Source organism: Ylistrum balloti, unplaced genomic scaffold, assembly GCF_031769215.1.
Source record: "Ylistrum balloti isolate Yb309-2 unplaced genomic scaffold, AGI_CSIRO_Ybal_v1 Utg370720, whole genome shotgun sequence".
NCBI lineage: Eukaryota > Metazoa > Mollusca > Bivalvia > Pectinida > Pectinidae > Ylistrum > Ylistrum balloti.
The window spans coordinates 324,495-352,226 of NW_026782428.1; the positions used below are offsets into that span (position 1 = coordinate 324,495).

At 36.5% G+C, this 27,732-nt stretch overlaps 2 protein-coding genes across 2 annotated transcripts in view; one reads left to right on the forward strand and one right to left on the reverse strand.

Moving 5' to 3' along the window:
* Positions 1-193: 193 nt before the first annotated feature.
* LOC132557780 (uncharacterized) lies at positions 194-2,165 on the forward strand. The gene is made up of 3 exons (XM_060222306.1): positions 194-230; positions 707-1,355; positions 1,914-2,165. Exons 2-3 carry the CDS (start codon positions 765-767, stop codon positions 2,040-2,042), a joined length of 720 nt encoding a protein of 239 aa, XP_060078289.1. The 5' UTR covers positions 194-230; positions 707-764; the 3' UTR covers positions 2,043-2,165.
* Positions 2,166-6,300: 4,135 nt separating this feature from the next.
* The window catches only part of LOC132557776 (phosphatidylinositol 3,4,5-trisphosphate 3-phosphatase TPTE2-like), a 29,564-nt gene continuing 8,132 nt past the window's right edge, over positions 6,301-27,732 (reverse strand). Inside the window, exons 6-14 of the mRNA XM_060222301.1 lie at positions 17,777-17,837; positions 17,103-17,184; positions 16,753-16,903; positions 16,486-16,566; positions 16,165-16,270; positions 15,075-15,172; positions 13,444-13,539; positions 11,217-11,290; positions 6,301-10,316 (exon numbers count right to left, since the gene is read on the reverse strand). Coding sequence (XP_060078284.1) covers positions 10,205-10,316; positions 11,217-11,290; positions 13,444-13,539; positions 15,075-15,172; positions 16,165-16,270; positions 16,486-16,566; positions 16,753-16,903; positions 17,103-17,184; positions 17,777-17,837 — 861 coding nt within the window. The 3' untranslated portion in view covers positions 6,301-10,204. The remainder of the gene's footprint in view (positions 10,317-11,216; positions 11,291-13,443; positions 13,540-15,074; positions 15,173-16,164; positions 16,271-16,485; positions 16,567-16,752; positions 16,904-17,102; positions 17,185-17,776; positions 17,838-27,732) is intronic.

Here is a 27,732-nt window from a genome sequence, read left to right on the forward strand (position 1 = left end):
TATTTCTCAATGCCAGCTTTTTAGTTTCGCCCTTTTCTTTCGAACGATGAGAATCGTAATACATTTTTAGGATAGTGACACAAAGAAATTTTATTTGTATACAAATGTATTTTAGTATTAAAAATCCTACTTGAATTAAATACTATTTCATTGATGCGAAAATAAGAACAGTGTCATTGGTCATTGATTCCTAACTCCGTGTATTGTACTGGAATTGGTGGAATACACAGGTATGGCTATCGCTACGTGCAATTTGTACGTAAGGTCATGATCCTCTAAACAAGTAACAGTTCGGAACCATTTAAGGGTCCTCCAGAGACAATCCAAATCATGGTCCTTTACTCACTCGGAACCGACTATATTCATGCCAACAAATAATATATTAATCCCGGTAGTCTAAATCATGGCCCTTCACTGACAGTCGATATCTTGTGATCCTCAACCGAGATCCCATATCATCTGTCCTCCATGTACAGTCTGGAATTATTTACTTCCACGAATTCGAACAGTCCAGATTATAGGTCCTCGATAGACATCGTTTTGGTGCATGCTTTTGACTATATTTGTTTTTGAGATAAATTTGAAAGAATAGATATGTAATGAAAAGATCAACTGATAAAGAACTAAAAAAGATGCGATGATAAGCACCAAGGAAATATTATTAATAATATTTAATGTCTTTCCATTTTGTTTTCTTTTTTTTAAGACATGGTACATTGAAGAATACACTGAGCCATTGAAGAAGAATTATACAAGAGGACAAAATGATTCCTTTGCAATCTTTTTGCAGACTGCAAAATTTGTGTAAAATGCAGTCTGTACTTTCCCAAAGGATCCATACACTATGTAAACATAGTCCACAACAGATTTTCATTTCACATTGTATACCCAAAAGGACAAAATTTGAAACCATTGTTTGGATAAATCCAGGACTAACAATTGATTTTCTGAGTTTAAGAGAGGTACGTTCCTTCTCAAGCGATTCAGACTCCAGACTTGTTCATGTTCTAGATTCAAACAATAATTTTTTACATAAAATGTCACTAAAAATGGCTCATATCTTTGCACACAAGGAAGGGATGAAATTGTTTCATATTCCAAAGGAATCAGCAGAGAAAATAGATGAATTCAAACTTTTGTCAAACGCAGAATTTCAAAAAGAAGTATCAAAATATAAAGTTGAGAAGATGAAAGAAGTCCATTTGAGTGTGTATATTCATGAGAATGACCTAAATACAAAACTTGCAGCTGTGAAGCAGCGTCTTTGTAAAGGAACTTCTGTGAGAGTAGTGCTGACATCACATGGAAAAAATTTAAAAAGATTTAAACAAGGTGGGCTTGTGGATCTAGAGGGGGTATGTATAAGTTGTTATTGATTTATTTTATATTTACCACTAGCTCTTATTATGCAGACTAACGGTGAAGGTTAAATGCTTTGACAAAGATTTACAAGGTGTAGGATAATGAAATTACTGGTTAGTCTGTGATAAAGAATTGCACAGATCCTACTACAAAACTTAAGCAAGTCTCAGGGTTTTCCATAAGAGCCGGTCGCCGGCCAATTTGACGGGCTGCTTTGATCATTTGGCCACCTACACCAATCCAGTTCTGTAATAATGTTCCGTACCCGACTACACGTAGACGGCAGGCCAGCCTCCTACTTTCACTACACAGCCTACTACTAACAAAATTATGGAAAATCCTGAAGTCTGATAAAGGGAGACATAGTTTTAATTTTTTATATTATATTGTATCATTATTCCCTGTTGTATTCTGATATGGAGGGGGATGAGGATGGGGGATGTCGTTGCCCCGACACAACATACACTTGTCTAAATTATGAAGTATAACTTGTGGAATGGTACATTCTTGATATATATGAATGATGCTGATCCATTCTCTCATTTTCTCAGAAACTGGCTGAGGATGCTGATCGAATCATAGCAGCATGCGTGGAGATAACTAAGGACATTGCTGTAGTGACTAAGGCTATCAAGGGTAAAAAGAAATACTTACTTGAATTGAAGAACAACAACTCCTAAGGTCCTCCAAAGTGAATTTAAACAAAAAAACTAAGACTGATACACATGTATACAAGTGAGAGGTGCTACCTTTATGTGGCTTCAGAATTATGATTATTTTGAATTAAAACAATGAACAATGAATTGTGTACTGTGTAACTCTTTATTTATAGAGCCAGACCCACTCCATTATAGATATTGTTTCATATTTCATTGGAAATGTTGTTGCATACTAATAGATAATATATAAATAAAGACTTGTATAAAGTTTCGAACTTGAAATTGAAAGGGTACCGGAGATATCGGTGCCGGAATTAGTCTCATTAATCAACACCAGGATATGAATATTGATGAGGAAAAGTCATGTGATACGTTCAGATGCAGTTAGAACCAAAACAAAAATGGAGGAAGAAGTGAGTAGTACGTCCATGTGACATCGCTTTTAAAGAGATTTTACCGATAAATGCAATCAATACTCTATATATCCTGTATGGAAATCATCTAACGTATGTATCGATCACATCTTTCAATGCTTAGATATGACACAAAAACTACGATTAATTGCAAAGAGGCCCTCAAATTGGGGTTACGATACGGTAACGAACATATAGAACATCACGAAATGGAATATTTGATGATAAGAGAATTTATCAATATGATTTTAGAGTGATTCTACACAAGAGAGCCAAACAGAGAGCGATACAGAGTATGAATCAGCTATCTTCCTTCTTTTCTCCTCAGAGTCTGTCAAAACACGTTTTCTTCCCCGCTTCCCTCGCACGCTTTCTGCCATATTGGAAGATGGCAGATTTATTTACAGTTCTTTGCGCCTGCATCAGAGGGCAGGACTTCCCGCATAATTATGAATTAGCACTGAGTCGTTTCAAATTCTTTTTTAAAACTATTTTTTAAGTTAGATTAGTAGCAATTTAATTTACAATTGCGGTAATACAGGGTAAGTCAGAACTTTTGCTACCCGAAAAAAATACAAAATCCTTGATTTTTTTTAAAATAAAATGAAATCGGTCAAGGAGTGGGTCTGACTCTTTAAGTTTTGATTTTTGGACTAATATGTGCATGTTTTTTATGGCCAATTGAGCTTATGACATGCCCTGTTGTCCGTTCGTCAACTTAAAATCACTACTAGTCATGAATGACTGAGCAGATTTTGACCAAATGAATGATATGTCTCTGTTCTCAGGGGCCTAAGGACAGGGTCAAAAAGGACAAATTTTCAAGTCTAAGATTTTACTCCTCCTATAGGAATAATTGGATTTTGCAGGAATTTTGTTTGCAACATTTTGTGGTGAAGTAGAATCAGTTTTGTATAAATTGTGGGTCTCAGCTCCCTAGGGGTGGGAAAGGTAGGGCCTGGTATGGCATATATAGAAAAATCCATAAAATTCCACTTTTTTTTTTAGATTAGATTAGATTTTATCAAAGTAGTTGGCACAAGGAGTAGGGTCCAATAGGGGAAATTGAGCAAATTATTAGCCCACAATCATCAGATGGGAAATGAGTAAATTATAAGCCCACAATCATCAGATGGGAAATGAGTAAATTATAAGCCCACAATCATCAGATGGGAAATGAGTAAATTCATTAAAATTGTTCTTATTCTTTAGGAATCATTGAATTTTGCCCCAATTTTTGGTCTGAATGATCCTAGGGCAAGGGGAACTTAATTTTTTGTGAATGGTCCATCTGATCCCCGAGGGGCAGAAGGGCATGGCCTAAAAGAGGTAATATATACACCTTTCAATGACTTTCATTTAGATGAAGCAATTTCAGCAAACTAAACCAGGAGAGCAATAAAGGCACTAAGGGCCTTTCACTCGCTTTAACCATGTTTAAATAAAAATTTCTTTTTTAGCATATCTCCATATCTTTGTTTTGTGTAAGGTCATCTAAAGTGCTGTAAGGAACATCTTGGTGATAGGAGCTGTTGTAAGCATAGATACAATCACTGTGACCCATATTTTGACCATGTAATTGTTCCATGAAAAAAAACATGTCTTAAGCATATGTCCTTTCCTGTTTCATATTGTATCACAAGACTTACTCTATAGGAATATCTTCGGTTGATGGAGTGCTTTGTAACATACCAAGGTCACTGTGACCTGTGTTATGATCTTTGTGCATGTTTAAAACAAATGTCTTTAAGGAGTACAATTCCTCACCAGAGCCCCGCACATTCAGTTGTTAGAAGAGAGTACATATTCCCCACTGTAATGACATACATGAGGTTAACTTGGGTAAATTACCTCACCAATGCCCAAGAAATGGTTATTAGAGGGCACAGTCCCTTACTACAATCCCACAAATGTGGTTACTGTAGGGCACAATTCCTTACTACAGTCCCACACATGTGGTTATTTAAGGGGACAATTCCTTACTACAGTCCCACATGTGGTTATTTGAGGGCACAATTCCTTACTACAGTCCCACACATGTGGTTATTTGAGGACACAATTTCTAATTACAATCCCACACATGTGGTTATTGGAGGCACAATTCCTTACTACAGTCCCACACATGTGGTTATTTGAGGGCACAATTCCTTACTACAATCCCACACATGTGGTTATTTAAGGGTACAATTCCTTACTACAGTCCCACACATGTGGTTATTTGAGGGCACAATTCCTTACTACAGTCCCACACAAGTGGTTATTTGAGAACACAATTTCTAATTACAATCCCACACATGTGGTCATTGGAGGCACAATTCCTTACTACAGTCCCACACATGTGGTTATTTGAGGACAGAATTCCTTACTACAATCCCACACATGTGGTTATTTGAGGACACAATTCCTTACTACAGTCCCACACATGTGATTATTTGAGGACACAATTCTTTACTACAGTCCCACACATGTGGTTATTTGAGGGCACAATTCCTTACTACAATCCCATACATGTGGGTATTAGAGGGTACAATTCCTTACTACAGTCCCACACATGTGGATTATTTGAGGGCACAATTCCTTACTACAATCCCATACATGTGGTTTTTTGAGGGCACAATTCCTTAGTACAATCCCACACATGTGGCTATTTAAGGGGACAATTCCTTACTACAGTCCCACATGTGGTTATTTGAGGGCACAATTCCTTACTACAGTCCCACACAAGTGGTTATTTGAGGACACAATTCCTTACTACAGTCCCACACATGTGGTTATTTGAGGGCACAATTCCTTACTACAGTCCCACACATGTGGTTATTTGAGGACACAATTTCTAATTACAATCCCACACATGTGGTTATTGGAGGCACAATTCCTTACTACAGTCCCACACATGTGGTTATTTGAGGACACAATTCCTTACAACAATCCCACACATGTGGTTATTTGAGGACAGAATTCCTTACTACAGTCCCACACATGTGGTTATTTGAGGACACAATTCCTTACTACAATCCCACACATGTGGTTATTTAAAGGGACAATTCCTTACTACAGTCCCACATGTGGTTATTTGAGGGCACAATTCCTTACTACAGTCCCACACAAGTAGTTATTTGAGGACACAATTCCTTACTACAGTCCCACACATGTGGTTATTTGAGAGCACAATTCCTTACTACAATCCCATACATGTGGTTATTAGAGGGTACAATTCCTTACTACAGTCCCACACATGTGGTTATTTGAGGGCACAATTCCTTACTACAATCCCACACATGGTTATTTGAGGGCACAATTCCTTACTACAGCCCCACACATGTGGTTATTTGAGGGCACAATTCCTTACTACAATCCCACACATTATTTGAGGGCACAATTCCTTACTACAGTCCAACACATGTGGTTATTGGAGGGTACAATTCCTTACTACAGTCCCACACATGTGGTTATTGGAGGGTACAATTCCTTACTACAGTCCCACACATGTGGTTATTTGAGGGCACAATTCCTTACTACAGTCCCACACATGTGGTTATTGGAGGGTACAGTCCTACTGCTGGCCCATGTTGTTAGTGCTTGTTGTATAGTTGGGTAGAATATATAGCTGCATGTGGTTATGAAGGAATACTGTTTGTATTTTTTTCCCATCGTAATTGTCAAACAGTTTCAGACAAGGCCTTTATATATGCAAACGTAATGAGCAGTTTAGTGACATGATTTATGTACAACACCCTAATTTATCTTCTGTTTCGGGTCACTGAGAGTGTAAAACTCAAAAGATTTGATTGTAAATCAGAATTTTTATTGTAATATACATATATATCTTGTTACCTATTCAGGTGACAACCTTAAATAAGGCAAAGAAATAGGAGGGCTATAATTCCTCATGTATTTCAAAGTTTATCAATAATAAATTCAGTTTTCTACACAATGAAAATTAAAAACAATCACAGGATAAATTGTACAAGTTAATCCAAAAGGGATTAAGTTTACTTCAGACAACACAGAAAGCTACTATAATCTGAGGTCGAATACTATTTAATACATAATCATTTACATCCATCAAAGTTTCTGGATATTCCTGTGTATTAACAAATTGTCAAGTCCAAAGACCTCATTGTGGTACTTAACTTTATGCAAATTACTAAAACAGGTTAATATCCAAATATGTGCTGCAGTTCTGGCTGCCGTGAAAAATTCTTCTTCAGTCAGTATCTGGACCTAACAAATAGTAACACTGATTGGTCATTCTGATATTACCTCACAGCATGTCTACAAAGCTACCATTTTAATGTCACCTTACAGCATGTCTACAGAGCTACCATTTTAATGTCACCTTACAGCATGTCTACACACAATCAATTTCATATTACCTTACAACATGTCTACAAAGCTACCATTTTAATGTCACCTTACAGCATGTCCACAAAGCTAACATTCTAATGTCACTTTACAGCATGTCTACAAAGCTACCATTTTAATGTCACCTTACAGCATGTCTACAAAGCTACCATTTTAATGTCACCTTACAGCATGTCTACAAAGCTACCATTTTAGTGTCACCTTACAGCATGTCTACAAAGCTACCATTTCAGTGTCACCTTACAGCATGTATACAAAGCTACCATTTTAATGTCACCTTACAGCATGTCTACAAAGCTACCATTTTGATGTCACCTTACAGCATGTCTATAAAGCTACCATTTTAATGTCACCTTACAGCATGTCTACAAAGCTACCATTTTGATGTCACCTTACAGCATGTCTATAAAGCTACCATTTTAATGTCACCTTACAGCATGTCTACAAAGCTACCATTTCAGTGTCACCTTACAGCATGTCTACAAAGCTACCATTTCAGTGTCACCTTACAGCATGTCTACAAAGCTACCATTTCAGTGTCACCTTACAGCATGTCTACAAAGCTACCATTCTAATGTCACTTTACAGCATGTCTACAAAGCTACCATTTTAATGTCACTTTACAGGATGTCTAAAAAGCTACCATTTTAATGTCGCCTCACAGCATGTCTATACACAACAAAAGTAAGAATATAAATGCTAACATCTGTGTTAGTAAAAAATATTTCCATAATGAAAAAGTCTCTATTATAAAATGATATTCATGACATGACAAGACATTACAAATGATACGATTTCCACCTAAAAATAGCAACACTGTCCTTGACCTACATACAGGTTTTTAATTGTAATGAAAAAACTTAGCACCTTTCTTCTCGTATACTTGACAAATTAATATAAAATAAAAGAAATCTAACATAAATTGATAATAAATGTGTTCAACAATCAATTCTGTTTATATTATAATACAATTCTCTACAGTAATATTTAACAAGTACTGTAGTGTGATACACAGTGGCAAGGCAGGCACTTCATATCACTAATAGGACATTTTATCACCATATCAACCTTTTGGGAAGGATTAGACAATGGTAATGCTCGTCAAGATTACCAAGACATTGAAAAGTAACAGATACTCAACCCCTCTGAACATTTTGTTACGTTGTGAAAACAGATTTTTCTATCAACATTGACCAGAATGAAGAGCATATATATGTAATAGGACAGAATACATTCCTGTCAAGTGCTGTGACAGGAATTGAACTTGGGTCTCCAGTATGATAATCCAAAGTTACATGTATACCAACTGAGCCAAAAAAGCATGCTGTTGAATACTACAACAGAAGTTTTTTCCAGGTCTGTGATAATCCATTCCTTGATCATAGTGCTTAGTCAGATGTATTTAACACTATGTTGGAATGATAATGACTCATTCCTTTTACATCACTAGTAACCAATATCTTAACATTGAAACTTGTCATTCTACAAAGAAAAATATCAAATCTTGTTACAAATGCTACACATCATCCTGAAGTGTTTCTAAACCCTATAAGAGGCTATCATGTTAAGAACACATTGTTTTGATTGTTTGGTGAGGTTTTTTTCTAGTCATTTGTAGAATGATAGTCAACAAATATACAGAAATAAAATCTAAAACAAACACTAGTGTGGCACTTAAAATTGACTAGAACTTATTTCAAATACATTGGACAGCATATCAATATAATTTGCAATGAAAAAAAAACATTATTTGAATTACGATCAAAATGATAAGTCATAATCTTCACAGCCATACAGCTCTGCAGAATTAACCTCAAAAATTAAATCTGCAGAAAGCATATTCTAGTACAGTGTTTCCTCATTTCTGACTTCAGTTTTATTTCAGTGGAATGTATATAATAAAGCACACTAATGGCACAACCCTGAGTATAACTTCCCCCTCAGTATAAAGATAATATGATAATATTATTGCCTGCGATATTGTTTCCATCTACATACATTGTTCTGTAAATATACAATAGATCATTAACGACTGGAATGATGCAATTAATTCAAATTATCTAAATACATTTCACCAACTGACCTCAGCTGCAGAATCTCAACCTTTTTTCTGGTATAAACCAATTGGTTTATAAAAAAATAAAATTTTCCAAACAATGCTGACAGGGCCACAACAAGATGGTATTTATTTTACTTATATATATTGATTGTGTGACTGACTTAACTGAAAATTATGTCCCAAGAATCCATACCATGTCAACAGCCATATTAGAAAACTACTCTTCTTCTAGTTATTAGTAATATATCGTCTGATCTTTGTGTTACCCGATATATTCAAAGCATTGTCAAATGAAACGGTATTATTAATATTGAAAAAGCCAACAAGAGATCACAGGAGGATCTTGGTGCCCACCATTGTGATCTCAATTGGTTCTTCATCACTAGCATTATTTCTCATCCTTTCTCTTCTCTACCATCTGTCTAATTGCCTAAAACTTCTCAAGACATAGCGATAACCAACTGAAACTGGCATATTCCTAGACAACCTGTAGGCCATTTCGTTTCCTAATCAGTCCCATAGTAAACACTGCAAAACTAAGCTCTGAGGAGAGTCTACACATGAAATTTGAGAAAGATCCATCAAGTGGTTCTCAAAAATAGTAATAACAAACTACCAACTTCCAAAAAATTCAATATGGCCACCTGTCAGCCATCTTGTTTTCCCTATCAATCAAAAAAGTAAACATGCAAACTAGGGACCATTGGGAGCTGACATAAAATTAGACAGATCCATCCAGTACTTTTCAAGAAATTGCAATAAGAAGAATTATTTAAGGACAGATGGACAGATCACTGACCAGCCAAATTGCAACTTTTAGAGACAATATCTAATGACATGATAAATAATAATTCCATGAAAATTGTCTACAACCATTACTAAAGCAGTACAGATGTAAAGCATGAAAAAATACTTCTTCTCTATTATAAATGAGTATTAGGCAGATAGAATGATAAGCTGTTTAGTTTAGTCAGAAACACCAGCTCTCGCAGACAAAATTCTTCTGAAGTCAGAAACAGCAGCTTACACAGTTAAAAATCATAGAGAGACAATAACTCTCACAAAACCCTTCCCACATTTAGGAATCTTCCTCTTTAACGGAACCTATTGCCAAGCAGAAAATCTAAAAAGCAAGCAACCTTCATCAGACATCCCAAAGTCAAACTTTAGTCACTCTAAAAGCAACCCCCGCCCCCCATTTTAAAACTCCCCAATCCACTTTTACCCTACAAAATGCCTTCCTCGGTCAGAACTCTCCCACAGTTAAAAATATTCCACATTCAGAAGCCCTGTCCACTTGAAATTTGTCTCTGGGTCAGTTTTTCTCTCTCAATCAAAAATTCTCCTCAGTCCTCATCAGCATCTTCAAAATTGAGTTCCACTGCAAAATTGTCCCTGTAAACCTCTTTGGCTTTCTTCTTATGTGGGTTGTCAATTTCATCTCTAGTCAAACGCAGTCTACAGAATAACCAGAGATTAATATGGATACCAACAGGTTCAAGTAATATACAGTGAAAATATACCACTCTATATATATGTAGAGAACGAAGTAGAAAAAAGGTACACAACAACACGTTTCTTATCATTTCAGCAACAAAACACTGAAGGTTCAAATTAATTCTTTTATTGATAAAAAATATGTTCTTTATTTTGATGTTGTTCATTTCCCAAATTTGCATACTTTATGTAATATTTTAAATTGCATTTATTTATCTATGTATATATATATATATATTTAAGCAAAACATTAACATGGCAACTAAGTTTCAAAATCACAATTACTTAAGTTTTCAAGCCTTGCGACCATCTTCAGGCGATTGCATTGATGCCATAGGTATGTTACATAGTACATCATGATGTAATATTATAGGCAATATAAGGGGAGGTAATAACGGTATAATTGGTGTCCCCGCACAAACTTTAGTGTGCATTTAGGGATGGGTTGAAAAGTCTGACAAGCATATCTTCTTAACTTGCCATGTTCATATTTGTTTTTATACTTATATGTACAATATACAAAGTGTTTCTTATATTTAAATTTATATATATATATATATATAGATGTAACTTAAAGATGCTTTGTGTATCGATTAAATAGTTGAAAAATTCAAATCAACACGACAAATGTATTCCGCTAACGTTTTCTTGCAACTTGCATTCAGAGTTGGTTTAAATATTTTTACAAACATTTCTTCTTTACCAAGTCTTTTTGTCATACTTGAATCGGCCATTTTGTAAAAAGGAAAAATTAAAAATGTTCCTTGTCCATTGCTTAAAATGTACGACATTGATACATGTAACTTCATGCATTTGAAAGTTATAAAGCGTTTTAAAGGTAAAGTGGGTTCTTTTACTTACTTATTACTTTCAATGAATGAAGTATGGAACCAGAGGAAAAAGGCACAGTTGTCATAAATTTTTGGGATGTTTTTCTGAAACAGATAAGTAAAGGTTGTAATAGTGGGCTATTCACAGATTGATCAAAAGGTGTATGTGAATATCAAAAAGTGTTACCTAAAAGTGTATGTGAATATCAAAGTGTTACCTAAAGGTGTATGTGAATATCAAAAAGTGTTACCTAAAAGGTGTATGTGAATATCAAAAAGTGTTACTTGAAGGTGTATGTGAATATCAAAAAGTGTTACCTAAAAGTGTATGTGAATATCAAAGTGTTACCTAAAGGTGTATGTGAATATCAAAAAGTGTTACCTAAAAGGTGTATGTGAATATCAAAAAGTGTTACTTGAAGGTGTATGTGAATATCAAAAAGTGTTACCTAAAGGTGTATGTGAATATCAAAAAGTGTTACCTAAAAGTGTATGTGAATATCAGAAAGTGTTTCCAAAAGGTGTATGTGAATATCAAAGTGTTACCTAAAGGTGTATGTGAATATCAAAAAGTGTTACCTAAAAGGTGTATGTGAATATCAAAAAGTGTTACCTAAAGGTGTATGTGAATATCAAAAAGTGTTTCCAAAAGGTGTATGTGAATATCAAAGTGTTACCTAAAGGTGTATGTGAATATCAAAAAGTGTTACCTAAAAGGTGTATGTGAATATCAAAAAGTGTTACCTAAAGGTGTATGTGAATATCAAAAAGTGTTACCTAAAAGGTGTATGTGAATATCAAAAAGTGTTACCTAAAGGTGTATGTGAATATCAAAAAGTGTTACCTAAAGGTGTATGTGTGGCACCCATTTAAATTATTTTAATATGTTAATGTATTTCTACTGTGCTCGTCTTGCCATATTTACGACGGGAGTATCCCATGTTGTGTTGTGTTTTGCATTGTACGTGTGGTGCACTCATCGTGTTACTTCTATATGGGGGGCATATCCCATGTTGTGCTTTGTATTGTGAAAGTCCTATTATGTATACTTTATGTGTAGTTCGTGAATGTCCGGAGAGTGAGTTTGTGTGACGTATGTAGGTAAACAGGTTTGACAGGTGACGGATACAGTACTGGACATGCGTGCTGGTCTTTTTCTTTTCTTTTCTTTCTTTCTTTCTCATTACCGCCAAAAGCCCCATAAAGATTTTGACCGCCGGTAGAGGAACATATACATTCCTTCTCTAAATCAACTATATTTTTCAATTCATTGCTGATGAAATGTCCTGGGCACCACATGCCAAGTGAGTAATCTTTATATACATATGCTATGTTGTGATAATTTAATTTGTGGATTTTAAATAATATTTGGTGTGAAATGTATCTTTTAATAACGCGTACCCGTCCGAATGTTCTGTTCATAATTGTTCATATAGTTGCTTTTACCTTTAGTTACTCTACAATGTTATTTGTTTTGTTGTAGGGATTAAGTATGAGATGAGTAAATAAAAAAAAATAAATGAAGACACTAGACCACCATCTCATCCGTCGGATTTATTTGTACCAGGGACCCCAAACCAATGGGAACTCTTTAGCTCGATTGGTTGAGCGTCAGACTAGTAAGCCAGGGGTCCCGGGTTCGATTCCTAGCGGAGGCATTTAGATAAAAATGACCTCTGTTACATTGGTGCCCATGTAGGGACCTGGGATGAGTACTTAGCCATGCCCCAGCGGCGTCGCTGTAACCAGTGGAAACTCGAGGACGAGTTATTTCCTGAAGGGGGAGTATGTAACCCTGGTAAAATACTAGCCGCAATATACCACTCGAGTTATTTCCTGAAGGGGGAGTATGTAACCCTGGTAAAATACTAGCCGCAATATACCACTCGGCTAGAGAGAACTTCTCCTTAGCTCGATTGGTTGAGCGTCAGACTAGTAAGCCAGGGGGCCCGAGTTCGATTCCTAGCGGAGGCATTTAGATAAAAATGACCTCTGTTACATATGTGAATATCAAAAAGTGTTACCTAAAAGTGCATGTGAATACAGTAGACCAGTATATACTGGTTTAGTAACAGCAGAACAACTAACTCCTTTCACAAATAACATTCATTTGTAGGCATGTCTGATGTTTCTCAAGAAATAGCAAAAAATTTACAAAAAAAAGACAGAGAGATGACTAGATGAACCACAGAAATATTCGAATAGATCACCATCTGATTCCAGAAGAAGAAATGGTTAATAATGAAAAGAATACTTACTGCAGATGAAAAGAAGCGAAGTTTGACATCTGCGAATAAGGTTGGAGAGTTCTGCAGGTTTACAACAATACTATCACTGTCAGTGTATTTCATCATCTGTAATTACATATCATCATAAGTAACCTATTTTACCTACACTTCTGTAACATACAGTCAATATCTAAAAGAGGTTTTAATATAGGGTGGATTATGAACTATAAAAAAATAAGGAGGAGATCAGAAGGACTTGTCAAACCCTATTAGACCAAATGCCCAGTAAATAACCCTTAGAGCTTAAGAGTCTTATGACTGCCTCATGTAAATGCATGAGCAGGTAAGATACTGTGATCATGTGATATTATAGAACAATCAAAAGCAAAAATACATTCAAAGCTCCCTGGGATTCCATGTTCTGAATGACAAATACACTACTGCTAGGTTGTACACTTGTGACCTAACAAAGGAAGCTAAAATTCATATTTTAACAGACAATATAGCAGGGACTGTCCTGGTACAGAGCCCTGGGGAGCAAAGACACTATAGCAGGAACTGTCCTGATAACAAGCCCAGAAGACACTAAGACACTATGACAGGGACTGTCCAGGTAATAAGATAAGAGCAGCTCGGATAATATGACAGGGACTGTCCAGGTAATGAGCCTGGGATAGTTCCAGTAAGAAACTATGGTAGCAGCTGTCCTGGTAATGAGACCTGATGAGCAAAGACACAATGACAGGAACTGTCCGGATTACAAGTCGAGGGGAACTCAAACACAATGGCAACAACTATCTAGGTAATGCGTCAAGAAGAGCTCAGACTCTAGGGAAAAAAATCTCCAGGTAATGAGCCCAGATAAGCGCAGACACTATGAACTGTCCTGGTAACAAGGACTGTGTTTGTAACAAGCTCAGGGAAGCTAAAAATTATGGCAGGAACTGTCCTGATAACAAGCCCAGGGGAGCTAAGACACTTTGGCAGGAACTGTCCTGATAACAAGCCCAGGGAAGCTAAGACACTATGGCAGGAACTGTCCTGGTAACAAGCCCAGGGGAGCTAAGACACTATGGCAGGATCTGTTCTGGTAATGAGCCCAGGGATGCTCAGACACTTGAGACAGAAACTGTCCAGGTATTGAGCCAAGAAGTACTCAGACACTTTGTAAGGGTTTATTCAGATAAGGAGCCTTGAGAAGCTCAGACTCTATGAGAAGAACTTCCAAGTAATAAGCTCAACAAAGCTCGAACACTATGGGAAGAACTTCCAAGTAATAAGCTCAGAGAAGCTCGAACACTATGGGAAGAATTTTCCAGTTAATGAGCTAAGTATTTAGTAAAACTTGTCTGGGTAATGAGCTCAAAGGAGCTCAGACTGTATATAAGAATCTGTCCACTTGATGAACTCAGAGGAGCTCTGATGCTCGTGGATAAATGACCATGCTAATGCGTCCGGAGGAGTTTCCACTCCAAGGAACTGTCAAGGTAATGAACTCATAACAGCACAGACAGGACAAACCATCAACGTAATAATGCAAATACTATATGGTGGTCAAGTTAGTTTGTATTATTCACTAACAGGTGAGGAACAAACAAATTCTTTATTTGGAAGATTGCATGTATATCAGCATTATCATCAACGATGAGAAATTTACCTACCTGACAATTAATATTATCGCCAAATCGGCATTCGTATATGAGGAGTCCATCAACTCTAATCTCCATAGAAAAGTCAGAACCATCTCCATTCCCCACACCTACAGCAATCAATACCAATAATCAGCATCCCCCCTACACTCTTGCTATTATGATTGTAAAATTTACAACAAGCACACAATACAGCTGTAGGTAGGAGTTCTATGTCAGTAAATCTATAGACATCAGGTACACAATACAGCTGTAGGTAGGAGTTCTATGTCAGTAAATCTATAGACATCAGGTACACAATACAGCTGTAGGTAGGAGTTCTATGTCAGTAAATCTATAGACATCAGGTACACAATACAGCTGTAGGTAGGAGTTCTATGTCAGTAAATCTATAGACATCAGTTACACAATACAGCTGTACTTAGGAGTTCTAAGTCAGTAAATCTATAGACATCAGGTACACAATACAGCTGTAGGTAGGAGTTCTATGTCAGTGTCAGTAAATCTATAGACATCAGGTACACAATACAGCTGTAGGTAGGAGTTCTGTGTCAGTAAATCTATAGACATCAGGTACACAATACAGCTGTAAGTAGGAGTTCTATGTCAGTAAATCTATAGACATCAGGTACACAATACAGCTGCAGGTAGGAGTTCTATGTCAGTGTCAGTAAATCTATAGACATCAGGTACACAATACATCTGTAGGTAGGAGTTCTATGTCAGTGTCAGTAAATCTATAGACATCAGGTACACAATACAGCTGTAGGTAGGAGTTCTATGTCAGTGTCAGTAAGTCTATAGACACCATATTTGGTAAAGATATGACTGTTAGTGTGATTTCTAAGAGTATGAAAATGAAGCCTATTTGAGAGTGAACCTTAAGGGTAAAGCTGAATTGAATCTTTCTAGATGATTTTCAAACTATGCCATGACATAAAAGAAAATCAACGTTTCAAGTTTACTTGGAAACACTACTACCTAAATGATGACAAAGTGCCAGATAAAAGGGTGGGGCAGAATTAGTATGATTGACATTTTACTGAGTAGCAGGGGATAATTCTATTATATCCAGCTATCACAGCAGCCTTGTCTTATATACCTGTAAGACCTTCAATTTTCACAGATGTCATTTTCTTCTCTTTTCGTGGAGGTAGTTGTCCTTCTAAATCTTTCTTCACCTTTTCATAATATCCAACATATCTACTCTACAAAGTAGCAATCAGAAAAAAACATGTTTACATCAATACTAAATTTTCAGTTTATCATATTTCTATGGACAAGCATTGTAAAGATTTAAAGCACTAACTAATACTGAATTAAATACTTGTATCTGTTCATTAATTGAGTCAGAATCTATCAGAAAATTAGCAAAATACTGACTTATCCACACATATATCAGAAACATTTAGGATATCTATACCTGACTGGGAGTTTCAACTCCCTGGAACGTCTTGCCAACTGTTAAATCTGTTCTCCTGTCACCGAAGTATCCAAGGCTTTCCTGTAATATATATTTTGAACATATTAATATTACATACCGGTAAGTCAAAGCAGTTTTTCTGTAAAACTTTGTGACACTATATTCTACAAATTGTCAGGTGAGATTAGCATTTTTAAGTTGGTGAAGTTTTTATAGTTCATAAGAACATTTTCTAAGAGAGGTGTTGCCTATTCTCTTAAGACTTACCTCCGCATCCTCAAACAGACCACAGTCTATGAGCCATGTACATATCATTGTGCCTGTCCTTCCCTTGCCTCCCTTACAATGGATAGCTATCACATTCTGAGTATCTTCATTCATGAATTCTCGGGCATTGGCACAGAAATCTACCATCTCACTGCCAATAGTTAAACATCATTTCAGCATTTAGATATAGTTTCAGTGATAATTGAAGACAATATACATTTAACATGATAGTGAAAATACAAAAATATTTGATTCTTTAGTTAAAAGTCACAAAGTTAAAATATTTAAAGACAGGTTGATTTGTTTCTTCAATGAGGTATTTGAATCCTTTCAGAAGTATAAGAAGTTACCTTAGTCTGGGGACGTTGTGGTCATCTATAAAAACCCTCTCCACTCTGTTATGGAACAATTCCTCGTCGTAATCTCTCTCACCTTGAATATAGAAATTAGGAGCTTCAGATCATTCCAGAATTGTCATATAAATTCTTCAAATCTATCTGTGGCATATAAAACAATTGTTAAGAAATCACATGGTTAAAACAAAAAACTGCTGCATTTGACCTATCCCCTCATACACAGGGACTGTTTTAAGAGTTGACTAGCTACTCCAGTGGCCTTACCTGACATTGACCGTTCGACTCATACACAGGCACAATGTTTGGGTACTTGATTGGCTTCTCCAGTGTCCTTACCTCACGTTGACCGGTCGACTCAAACACAGGCACAAAGTTTGGGTACTTGATTGGCTACTCCGGTGTCCTTACCTGACCTTGACCGGTCGACTCATACACAGGCACAAAGTTTGGGTACTTGATTGGCTACTCCGGTGTCCTTACCTGACCTTGACCGGTCGACTCACACACAGACACAATGTTTGGGTACTTGATTGGCTACTCCAGAGGCCTGAACTTTACCTAACCACTTACTTTAGCACAATGACCAATCAGGTTTTACCAAAAAGGAGCTATACAGAAATGATTCTGGGACAAAACTATTCTACAAGACAAGAAGCTATAAAACTTACTGCAAAGGTTGTAAATTCTGTAATGATCTTTGTGTTTTTCATCAAAGAACCTTGCCACTTCCTGAAAAAAGAAAATAATCACGAACATAGATGATATGTTCTAAGTAGTAAAGGATTTCTCTGTCTCTTGGTGTTTTAAATTTAGGACCCAGTTTGTACACATCAGTAGAAATGATAATTTTAAGGACTCCGTCTGTACAGTTTGTACAAATATATCAATTTTAAGGACTCCGTCTGTACAGTTTGTACAAATATATCAATTTTAAGGACTCAGTCTCTGTACACATTTGTACAAATATATTAGTTTTAGCACCCAGTCTGTACACCTTCGTATAAAAACATATCGTAAATTTGCGGGTATAGTGCGCAGGTACATCATCAAAATGAGGCAGAAATTCAGACACTACTATAGCCCCGACCAATAGTAAGACCGTCAATATTAGAATGACGGGAAACGAAAAAAAAATTAGATTCACCGTAATGCTAGTGTGAATGGCCGATGATTAAAACATTCGAAATTTATTTTATTTTACTTTTTTGTTGCTGTTGTTTTTATCTCCAAACTATCATATAAGACCGACGACTTTTACATGTAACTATGTGAAGGGAAGTATGTAACCCCACTGTGCCCCCGCTCGCGTTGTGTTTCCCGAAGAAAAAGCCAAGTCCAAATTCCTTTCTACTTGTTGTTTATATAGCACAGTGAAGTCCACAAGAAGGCTCGCTCCCTATCACGCTTCCGTAGAGTCAGTCCCACAACCGGAAGTTGTCCCGTTGGCATCCCTAGATCCAAGTGCAATGAGCAGCGAAAACTGCCCAGTATTTATAGGGGAAGCCAAAAGTCGGACAACTCCGCAGGTGGAAATTCCTCTAGAACAATGGTTGATCCTGGCGACCCAACCATATCAAGATTCTGTCAAAATTATACCGATTTGGACACAAAATGCAGAATCTTGGCGCCATTTGTTATTGTGTATGGGATAAGTGCTGATGGATTGGGGATGCACATTTAGTGCAACGACCGTTGATTGGTCCATTCCCCAATCCCAGGAAGCTATTGTCTGGAATGACAATTGGTACTACCAGTCTTCAGACCCACCGCATATTGGTCACTATTTACATATATAATAATCAAATACTTAACAATTACGCAGAACCTAACATCTGCTAAATCGGTCATGTTTATCTTACATACTCATAATGCTGTACTAAGCAACTATATACAATTCACTATCTAAACTATTATTTTCTCATGACCTTGAAATATTTTATGTTATAATGATACAATCATCGTTACTCTAACTGTACTGCACTGTTTATATATACACATCACATTTGTTTATATGAATTCTGGCTACCATTGTTTACATAAGTCCCTACTTGGCTATGCAATGCTGGACAGGTAAAGGTCATATTTGGTGCTATATACTTTGTACATATTTAACACTCAATTCCTGTTATAAGCCAAATTAAACAACAATAAATTCATGGAAATTATTATTTTCATATTTTAAATTTCCAACCAACATTATATACAATAAAATACTGCTTCCTGTTCATATAACCATTTCCGGTTTAACAACAGAGTGATCTACTTGATAGTGTCACATCCGTCCCATACACAAAAGAAATATAGGCGGTACTAAACTACTGACTATATTTCTCAACAATTTTTAACAATATCAAGGCGAAATTTTGGTGCTGTTCTTTAATACGGACTTTTACCTTTACTTTCTTACAGCTTTCACACGCCAATCTTTCGCATGCTACATGCAAGCATTATTTTAACTATCTACTTAAATTAACAAATTATTTATCTGTTTATAAATCCCTAACAACGGTTATAATTTACTGTCACTTAATAATATATATACTGAGAATTATTCGAAAGTCACTCAATCTGTTCCGAATTATTCGAAAGTCACTCAATCTTGTCCCAATAGTCATTTCACTGTGACCCTCACATCAGTTCATGGAGATATCCCATATAATAATATAGTTCCTTTAGAAACCATCACATTTCGTCTGGAAAGTTGCACCACATTTCCCATCTTAAAATGTTCATAAGAATCACGAAATGTTCATAAGAATCCCATCTTCTGTTCTTCCACAGTTAGTATAACAGATACAGAAGTATACATGTGTTGTAGTCAGTCTTGTTAAATTCACGTGACTTTATCCTTAATTATCCTTATTGTCACGAAGGACATGCCAAAGGGACTAGTTCCCGTCCAGTTCCTTTCTTATATCAGGATAAAGATCCTGTATCACTGTCTTCCTGGTGGATACCAGAGGGTTATTTTTTACTGTTTTTACCTCCTCTGCTACTCCACCTGGTGATGAGGGGTTTGCACCGCCCTCAACGTTGTCGTCGTTGTCAGGTTCACCTGACATCACCTGTAAGTCTTCCCGGTTCCCATTTAAGTTGAGTTGAGGTGGGAAGATTGTCAATTCTTTTAAACACAATTCAGCAAGTCGTCTGTCGAAAGTCGAATCCGGTCTAGGGAAGTCTACTTCAGAAGTGCTGTGGCGATGTAAGCGTGGTGCCATTGTAACCTTAGATTGCCTTGGTAAATCTTGTGGTACATCAGGCTCTCGACGAGGCAAATAAGGCATTGGTAAAGAACTCAACTCCAAATCTCCCTTAACAACTGACCTTTTACTATACCTACTATTCCTATAATTTTGACATTTATCTTTTATTTTATGCCGAAAGCATTATCCTATCACTAAGAAAGCAATGACTACACTTCCAATTATGAGGTATGTTTGGATAGAATTATTTGATTCCATAAGAACCAATTTGTGCATATTATCTAGTTCTGAAATCAAATGATCAATAGGAATTTCTTTTATAGACTTCAACTTTGGAGGGATTTTGATTGAAGTAATATTTGGAAATTTCTGAGAAAATGGCTCCCATAGTTTAATTGATCCCATAAAGTAATTATGTATTAAGGCGTTAAAGTCATTAGACAAGTTAAAAGTACTTTCATAATGATGAAAGGATGGTAAGGTCATGAACTCATTTGAAGCAGAGCAGCCCTCATTTAAGCTTATAATATCAATGGGACTTTTCGTGCTAAGGCTGTCTAAAGAGGAAGTAATAGGACATTTTAGATGAAAGGTCAATGATTTTTCTGAAACAACTACCCAGTGTCCATCAGACAAGTGTTGGGCTTGAGGAGTTGAAGTTCTAGCTTGCACCACTGTGGTACAGTACTTATCAATATCTTTAATCCATCCCATAAAAAGATATATTATACACATTTCGTTTGACACTAAAGTATATATTGGATTACGAAATCTGCAGTATTTCTTGACGCTACCTCCACATTCCTTAACTTCATCAAGAGATAAGATAACAAATTGTGTCTTGGCTTCATTCACCGCCAAGGCTTCTGCTTCTAATCTATAAGAGGCCAAAAGATTTGTTTGGTTTGTTTCCAAATAAGGTAATAAAAGACTGTGTGCTCTATACACAGTGAATTTATCTGATATATCAATCAAAGGAATGGCAATGACTACCATTAAGTCGTCCTGTCCAATCAGGGTTGTACAAGTCACAGTCTTATAAAATGTCCAAAGGTCTACGTCAGGGTCAAAAGGAATTTGCATATTCATACTTAGCTTACTTTTAACATCAATTAGTAATTTCCTTAGGTCAGGGGGTGCAATAACAGTTGGCGAGAGATGTCCAAGAGACAACATATTAATTTGAAGCTTCAAGTGGTTTAAGTAATCTCTAGCTAAACCAACTATTTCCTTAGCTTCACTTAAGGCTCTATCTATCTTTGTATACGTATGTAAGTATTTGTCAATATCTTGAACTGAATGACTAAGATTCATCTCTAACTTCGCTAGATCAGTTAAAGTATCTATTACTTCATTAATATTCTTTCTGTTATTTGCTATTTGGCCTTGGGCAGTATGAAGGATAGTTAAACTTTCCTTAACAACATGTTGAAGGTGTACCTGATTATTTCTTAAGGTCCTAACATTAGTTTTGATTGTATCAATATCATCTTCATCTAATGTACCAAAAAGGAAGGACAGTGCCTTACCTACAATTGGAATCAACGCTCTTTTAGTTCGAGTCTGATGTAGTGTTTTTATATTTCTAAGTTCTTCTTATAAGAATTCCTGAGTTTGTCTTAAATTTTTAACTTCATGGTGAAGTACTAGTAAGTTATAGGCCAGATTAAGGTCAATTTTTGGGTGTAACTGCCACACTTGAGATTCAACATAAATCTCATTACTTATTTCAGAAAGACTGTTGTTTAATTTGGCTAAGATATTTTGGTACGGATTTAAGTCTAAGACAAATGCGACTAACCATTTAGATCTAGTAGTTGTGACATCATTTATTTTCTCAAAGACTACGTTTTGTCTGATGAGAGTTGCTTTAACACTACCTATTATTAGTAAGACGAAAAGGAGTGAATTGTTCATTTTAGTAAGTCAGGCCTGGGCCGTCTTTCTGCAATTAAACATAAAATAAACTGTCTAAGTGTTTGGTATTCTTAACAATATCTTGAAATACTTCTTCTGCAATCTTCAATTGTCTTGCACAATAGATTTGGTCTACACCATATCGAAATTCATAACAAAACCTTTGCCAATATTTTATTCTTGAAGGGAGAATTGTCACACTTGGATTTTCCTTACGTAACTCATCAATGTGAGTAAGACGGTATATTTTAACATAGTGCCTAAATTCTTCATGCATTCTTATCTTAACTGATGATTGGGACGTTAAGGCTAAGCGGATGTATACAAGAATGATGTTGTAAATAATGTGAGAACGTCTCATCACATCATGTATTGTCTCCAATAAAGGGTTAGTTATTTCTTCTTGTTTTGTTACATCAACTTGAGGCCATCTTTTACATTTAGTCGACCGTCTACGAGATTTTGTTTGAATACATTCTTTTACTTTGCATGGTTGTTTCTTGAGTACTACTGTTTGAGGTTTCCTGATTATAGCTACAGGTTTCTTGGTAAAAGAAGGCTGACATCTTAGACCTAATAATGAACTACGTGAATAATGTGTATCTATTGGTTTATTACTTTTCAAGTTTTCGAATCTACTTGTAAGGGATTCAGTTGGAGGTGCCTTGTAAGCCATCGTTCTCCAAAAAACAAAAAGATAGAAACTTATTGCTGGGAATCAGGATGTTTTCTTTTACATGAAGTTTTGCCTAAGGTTTTCTTCCTCAAGCTAATTCGTCTAGCCGATCTCTGTAAATTGGCAAGTCCCTTGCAAAATCCAGGGTTAAGATTAAAATCTAAATCTAGCTGAGCCATTAACATAACATAGGTCCTATTTGTCATTCTAAACACATGTCTTAAGTGTTTTATACTGTTCACAATGAGTTTACGGGGTTGGAGATTTGCCTGGTTAATTCTATGGTATTTTAAGATTAATTCAGTGACATCTGGTACCCTAACGTGCAATTTTTGTATCTTTAAGTATAAATTATCTAAGACCAACGCTTCTTGATCTACGTTTATCACAGAAGGATTTGTATCTACAATTCCCCATTTGGATGTTGAGCCTTCATCCTTTCTTGCCATAACTTCCTGCAAGAAAGATTAAGGACATTTTACTAGGAGGCTTTTAATACCTTATATCTCTAAGCATGCCTGAAGTAGTTTTATTGTCTTAGCTAATCTAACTTCTTTTGGGGCATTCTTTTCCTTATGGGACTTTCTCTGTTTTCTAGGTAAATCTACAATTTCCTTTCTACATTCTATTTTTGGGGTTCCTATTTTCTTAATGACATTAACTTCCATTTCCTCATTAGTACTACTGTCCTCAGATTCAGTTACGTCATCCTCTGTCAGGTCCATGTCAACTGACTGATAGTCTGGGAGTTTATACTGTCTTTTGCATTGTCTTAACTGTGTCAATGGCATGTCTTCATCATCAGAGTCAATAACTTGAGCTTTTTCTGCTAATTCCCGAGTCCTAAGACGCTGCCTAAGTTCTGTTAGAGGAATGTCATCCTCGTCATCAGAATTTGATCTTTCTTTTCGTTTTCTTTTAATGACCCGTTGAAGTGGCGGGTCCTCCTCTGGTTCATCATCAGAGCTACTTACATCTTCTGGAGGTACTACATAGGTGGACTTCCTCAAAGGCCGACCTATATTATCCTTAGGCAAACTCCATTCATCAACATTTGCCAGACGCAAATGTCTTGCATGTGTCTTAGTGACTTCTCCTGTGAGTTGGTTTCTTACCTTAAAACTCACGGGTCCTGTCTGTTCAACAATCCTGAAGTATGGTGTCCATTTGTTATCAAGTTTTGATGTTCTTTTATGATTTCTTACATATACAGGATCACCTACTTTTAAGTCCTCATCCTTGCTATTTCTGTCAGCAAGTTTCTTTTGCTTTTTCTTAGCCTGTTTCAAGTATTGGTGCACTAATACAAAGGACTTGTGCTGCTGTTCTAGTGCGATTTTGTGTAAGTCTTCCCCAACATATCTTCGTCTCGGCTTGAGAATTGTGTCCAAAGGAAGAACAACATCACGGATATATAACAGGAAGAAAGGCGATGCCTTTGTCACTTCACTGGTGTGAAATCGCACAGCGGCAAGAGTTTGGTTCAAGAAAAGATCCCATGTATTTGTGCTTTCTTTGATCTTTTTAGCCATTATATCTACCATGGTTCGGTGAAATCTCTCCACCTTTCCGTTTGCTTGAGGGCAGTAATAAGACGTAGTAATGTGATGTATGTTTAGGGCTTCTAGTGTTTCTTTAACTGATTTTGCAATATTCTCAGAACCATTGTCTGATACGATGCTTAAGACACAGCCATATCTTGGGAAAATTTCTTCTAAAATGAGATGCACTATATTTGCTGCTGATTTATCAGGTACAGGAAAAGCCTCTGGCCATCCTGAGTACACATCTACAAAGGATATTATGTACTTATTCCCCGAAAGTGTTTCTGGATAGGGACCTGACAAGTCCATGGCTATTTTTGCGAAAGGGTAAGGAGGAATGTCAGTGTCTTGCAGAGGGGGCTTGGGATTAGCACTACTTCTCGTCTGACATGTAACACACTTCTATATGTACTGGTGTACATTCTTGTACATCATTGGAAAATAGTACTTCTTACGCATAGTGTCATAAGTTTTATCTAGAGCCATATGACCTAAAGACTCATGATGCTGCTTAATCACAAGTTCCTCAAATTCCTTAGGTATGTAGAGCCTTAAGTTTGGGTCATCTGAGTCTGCGTTTGACAGATAGTATAAGACGTTGTCTACTACCAAGTATCGCTCCTCCTCATTCTTTGTTGCCTTACCATTACTAAGTCTTGTTCGCAAATTCTTTATGTCTGTGTCATTTTCTTGGGCATCTTTAATGTTAATGTCTTCTGGTAAATCCATATGAGGCTTAATGATGTCATCTGGCGGATCTACTTCACAACTGGCGTAGTCTTTAGGACGGAAGTAATTGGAGTTCAGGGCACCTACTTCTAAGGTTCTATCATCAACATCTAAGATGTCTTGTGCTTCTTCTGGAGCACCTTGAGCTTCTTGAGCTTCTTCACTGGTATCAGAAGGTTGTCTAGACAGTAAGTCTGCACAACAATTATACCTGCCCTCTATATATTCCACCTTACAGTTATATGCTGCCACACTAAGAGCCCACATAGACAGTTTCTTATTTGTAGTCTTTTTATCTGAGAAGATGTAACAAAGTGGTCGATGGTCAGTCCTTATTACAAATCTACTATTATGTAAGTAATTGTCAAGCTTTTGTAATGCGTACACTACAGCAAAGGCCTCCTTCTCGATTACAGACCACCTTCTTTGTGTTTGACTGAGCTTATGTGACAAGTAATATATTGGCATTTCTTCACCCTCTTTCTTCTACGTAAGACATGCGCCTATGCAAGAATCTGAAGCATCCGTATGAAGGATATAGTCTTGGCTAGGATCTGGGTAAGCCAGTAATGGTATTACTGTTAGACTTTCCTTAAGAAAATCAAAAGCATTTTGGCACTTTTCTGACCATTTGAATCTTGCATACTTCTTTGTTAAGTCTATGAGAGGTTCAGCTATCTTGGAAAAATTGGGTATAAATCTTCTGTAGTAGCTACACATTCCAATAAATCCTCGTACTTCTCTGACACAAGTTGGAGATGGTAAAGTTCGAATAGCTTCTACTTTCTTAGTGTCGGGTTTTACTCCTTCATCTGTTATAATAAACCCAAGATATTCAGTTTCGGTTTGAAAGAAGCTGCATTTCTTAAGTTTTAACTTGAGCCCATGTGCTCTTAGCTTCCTAAATACTATCTGGATATGTTTAAGGTGATCCTCTGGTGTCTTACTATAGATCAAGACATCATCAAGATAGGCAGTAGCAAACTGCTCACATTCCTGTAAGACAATGTTCATCAACTCTTGGAACACAGCAGGGGCATTACTTAAACCAAAGGGCATCCTGTTGAACTGGAAAAGACCTCTATGGCAAGCAAATGCTGTCTTAGGTTTACTTTCCTCGTCTAACTGAACTTGCCAATACCCACTCTTCAAGTCTAAGGTAGTAAAGTGCTTTGATTGGCCAAGAAGGTTTAAGATGTCATCTATCAAAGGAAGTGGTACTGACATGGGTGTCACAATCTTATTTAGACTTCTAAAATCGACACACATCCTTTTGCTGCCATCTTTCTTGTCTACAACAACAAGACCAAAGGACCAAGGACTTCTTGACCTTTCAATTACTGTAGCCTCTAACATCTCATCTATGGCTTCATTTATGACATCGCGTTTGTTGAGTGGGGTGCGGTATGCACAATTTCTTATAGGTTTGTTGTTTCCTGTGTCAATATGCATCTTCACTGTGTCAGTATGACCTAAATCTGAGTCTTTCTTCGCAAATAGGTCTCTATTTCTTTTAAGAAGTTTAATAGTGTCTTCTCTATATTTTTCTGGTACACTTACATCTTTTAAATCCTCCTTACTGTTGCCATTTTTGTCAGTTACAGTTGCACTACTTATGTCTTTTGTTTCTACAGCTGTTGCCTTCCCTACTACACTACCACGTCTTAAGGTCATTGTTCTATTGGTATTGTTAACTAATAAGACTGGTATCTTAAAGGGATTTTTTACCTGAGCTATGCTTTCCTGTAATACTACCCCGGGTTCATTATTTATACAAGGTGTCTCTTCACTTGATATTTCAGGAGAAATATTCAGTAATCTTGACTTGGGCACTTCAAAACTTCTAACAAGTTTAATATTGCATATGGTAGCTGTTTGTGGTCTTAAGACAGTTTTCTTGGTGATGCGAATTATAGAAGCAATATGTACATCTTCCTCTAAGGGAACATATGTCTTTCGTATACGCATGCATGCCAAATCAAAGTACATTCTAACGCCATTTTTTCTTAACCAATCTAGTCCAAGAATACAGTTCCTATTCATTCCTTTAACAACATAAAACTTGTGACTTAAGGTCATGTTTCTCATTTGAAAAGGAAGTTCAACAGAACCTATTACCTCGATTGGTGTACTACCGACTGTCTGGAGGGTTATGTTTTCTTTTCTTAATCTTGGCTTCTTTGGAAAAGTCTTTAAAATCCTATCATTAATAAGGGAAACCTCAGCTCCAGTATCTATCAAGACTCTAACTCTTTGTTTACCTAATTTTATCACAGTTGTACTTGGGTTACCTGATATATTTATTGTCTTAGATACAGGATTACTTAACCTAATTTTCCTCTCTCCATCGGTTTCCTTATGGGGAGAGGTTTTTAGTTTAACTGAGTATTTCTTGGGTAACTACCACTTAGGCGAGGGCAATTTCTTTTTATAAGTCCTACGTTATTGCAATGCCAACACACTAACGTGGGTGTATATAACCGGTTGTTTTCGTGATTGTCTTGTCTTACGTCTTGTCTTAAAGCCTGTACATGATTAGATTTAGGAGGAACTAA

Coding starts and splice junctions, on each gene's coding strand:
- LOC132557780 (XM_060222306.1), top strand. CDS start 765: ATGATTCCTTTGCAATCTTTTTGCAGACTGCAAAATTTGTGTAAAATG. Junction 1,356..1,913: donor GGCTTGTGGATCTAGAGGGG/GTATGTATAAGT, acceptor TCATTTTCTCAG/AAACTGGCTGAGGATGCTGA.